Below are 3053 nucleotides of genomic sequence, written 5' to 3' on the forward strand. Positions count from 1 at the left end.
CTACTGAGAGACCACACGGAAGAAACAGCTTGGGTTCACCTTGCTGCTGCATACCGGGAAGCAGCTGGCAGCCCTGCTGAGTTAATGTGGTGGTCCTGGGCTCAAGGACTTGGCACAGAGGTGAGTGAATTCTGGCAACGGGAATCCCCCCATCTCCCCAAAGGCAAAAGTGAATGTAAAGTGTCTGTCATTGCTTGCAGAAGGGAGAGAAGCTTCTGGGCAGGATTACTTCAAAAGGGCTGATCATGGTAGTCCAAAGATGTCTGTGCTAGGAACACCTTCCATAACAGCAGGGAGGGGGCAGTGGGACCGTGCAAAAGCCTCAGGCTGTAGGTGTCAGGTGGAGATATGTGATGCTGATGCAGATCGGAGCTTGCCCGAGCCCTGATCCCTTGCCCTTGCCCTGTGTTGTGCTGATCCCACCATTCCCCAGCCAGTCTCTGGGCCTGGCTTTGTAAAGTGGCTGAAACTGAATTAACTTGAGAACAACAGAGGGAAGGCAGAGAGGTTTTTTCTTTTTGCTTGTGAGGGTGCTGGATCTGGCCAGTGGCCAGTCTGTCTTCCCTGAGATGAGCCTGGGAAGCCCAAAGGCTGCCCTCGTTTATCTGCAAGCTGCTCACAGGGGCGTTTGTGAAGCAGTAATGAGACACCTGATTGACCCAAATAGATCGGTGATCGCGGTTTCAGGAATGCTTAACGTGCTGTAAATCGAGCAGCAGGTCAGCCAGGCTGACGTTTAACACTAGACTAATTGTCAGGTTCTAAAAACACTCTGGCGTGCCGTAGCGACAGGTCGAGCAGCGGCACGGCTTCCAGCAGCCCTTCGGTCTTCCCGCAAAGCTGTTACAGGGGGCAGCGTTACCGGTCGCAGCTCTCGCCGGGCAGCGCGGAGCCTCCCCGCAGGGTCGCTGTGGGCACGTAGCGGGGCCGCCCCGCCGGGAGCGCTGCGGCTGCAGCGAGGCGCCGCGGCCGGCGGGAGGAGCTGGCGTGCCGCGGCGGGAGCTCGGGCTCGCCGTGAGCGGGCCGGGGGCGGGTCGGTAACCCGCGGAGAGGTCCCGCGCCGGCCCACGAGGCCCGGCCTCAGCCCGAGCGGAGGGGAGCCGGGGGCGGGCGGGGCCGCTCGGAGCCGGAGTTGAGGCGGGCGGGCCCTCCTGCGCTCGCGGAGTCGCCGCTTTAAGCGTCGCGCCACGCCGCGGGGCGGGGCGGGCCGCGCGGCTCCCCACGTGGTGCGGGCCGGTGCCTGCCGGCCGCGGCGGCGCGGGGCGCACTCGGCGCGGGGCTGCCGCCGGGGCTTCTGCGCTCCGCGCCGCTGCCATGCGCCGCGCCGGGGCCGCCCCGCCGCCGCGTCCCGCAGCGGCGGCGTGAGGCGCGGCACCATGGAGCGGGGCAGCCGCGCCGCGCTGGCGCTGGGGCTGCTGCTGCTGCTGTTGCTGCTGGGCGCGCTGCTAGCGTTGCGGGAGCCGGCGCCGGGGCCGGCCCGGGGCGAGGCGCGCGGCGGCGGCGTGCAGAAAACTTTCCGGGCGCTGCTGGCCGCGGGACGGGAGCGGCAGCAGCAGGACGAGGGGGAGGAGGACCCGCCGGCGGCCCCGGTGCGGCGCGGCATCTTCTGGAGCCGCGAGCTGGAGGCGCGGGTGCCGCCGGGCTTCGCGGCCGAGGAAGCGGCGGCGTGGCGGGCGGCGGCCCGCGGAGCCCGCGTGGCCTCGCTGGAGCGCGGCGGCTGCGGGCGCAGCTCCAACAGGCTGGCCCGGCTGTCGGACGGGAGCCGCGCCTGCGTCCGCTACGGCGTGAGCCCGGAGCAGATCCAGGGCGAGGCGCTCTCCTACCACCTGGCCGGGCTGCTGGGCATGCAGCAGCGGCTGCCGCCCATGGCGCTGGCGCTGGTGGAGGCTCGCGGGCGGCAGTGGGAGCCGGTGCGGGAGGAGCTGCGCGGCTCGCACTGGGCCGAGGGCGCGGTGGTTAGCCTGACGCGCTGGGTGGACAACCTGACGGCCGTGGTGGCTCCCGCGCCGTGGGGCGGCGGGCGGCCGCGGGCGCTGGCGGCGGGCGAGCTGGGCGGGCTGCCCGCGGCGCAGCTGGTGGAGCTGGTGCAGTGGAGCGACCTGATCCTCTTCGACTACCTGACGGCCAACTTCGACCGCCTGGCCAGCAACCTGTTCAGCCTGCAGTGGGACCCGCGCGTCATGCGGCGCGCCACCAGCAACCTGCTGCGTGCCCCCGACGGCGGCCTGGTCTTCATGGACAACGAGGCGGGGCTGGTGCACGGCTACCGCCTGCTCGCCACGTGGGACCCCTACAACGAGCCCTTGCTGCGCTCCGTCTGCGTCTTCCGCGAGGGTACAGCGCGGCGCTTGGCCGAGCTGCACCGCCGGCGCAACGCTGCCGCCGAGCTGCGTCGTCGCTACCGGGCCCGGGAGCCCCTCTGGGCGCGCCTCGGCTTCCTGTCGGAGCGGCAGGCCGAGCTGCTGCAGGCCCGCGTTGACTTCGTGCACCGCCACATCGCCCAGTGCCGCGCTCAGGCCGCCGCGCTCTGACAGCACCCGCCCTCCCCGCGCCTCCGCTCCCTGTTTCCCCGCTCTCTGCCTACTAGGGCCGCGGAGGTCCCGTCGGCCTCGACTCCTCCGTGGGATGCGGAAGGAGTGCTTTCAACGTGTTCTTCCTCCTGTGGCAAACGAACCTTGGCACTGGGACCGAGGACTGGTCGCATGAAGGGGCACCCCCTGACTGGCGAACTGCCCTCTCTCTGAAGCTTGGCTCCTACCGATTTCCCTTAAGGAGAGCAGACCTGTCGCTGGTACTGTGTCCAGCCGTGAGCGGGTGCTCTGGTAGCTGTTAGTCTGTGTTGTGGGTTCATCTGGTTCTGCTGTTCTGATCCCCCAAGTGTGTGTCTGTAGTCGTCGCCATCCTTTGATTTGACGGTAAAATAACGGACTGACGGTGACAGAAGAGGACCCCCAAAGCATCGCTTTGTGCTGAGACTTGGGCGCAATAGTTAAAAGTGGAGGAAAAAACTGTTCCATGCACTTTACTTTGACTTTTTAATTTTTTTATAAACA

General features: G+C 67.6%; 1 protein-coding gene across 1 annotated transcript; it reads left to right on the forward strand.

Moving 5' to 3' along the window:
• Positions 1-1376: 1376 nt before the first annotated feature.
• FJX1 (four-jointed box kinase 1) lies at positions 1377-2531 on the forward strand (the record flags this gene model as incomplete). Its single annotated transcript, XM_079536862.1, has 1 exon — positions 1377-2531. One exon carries the CDS (start codon positions 1377-1379, stop codon positions 2529-2531), a length of 1155 nt encoding a protein of 384 aa, XP_079392988.1.
• Positions 2532-3053: the final 522 nt, after the last annotated feature.

Source organism: Tetrao urogallus, assembly GCF_951394365.1.
Source record: "Tetrao urogallus genome assembly, chromosome: 6".
Lineage (NCBI taxonomy): Eukaryota > Metazoa > Chordata > Aves > Galliformes > Phasianidae > Tetrao > Tetrao urogallus.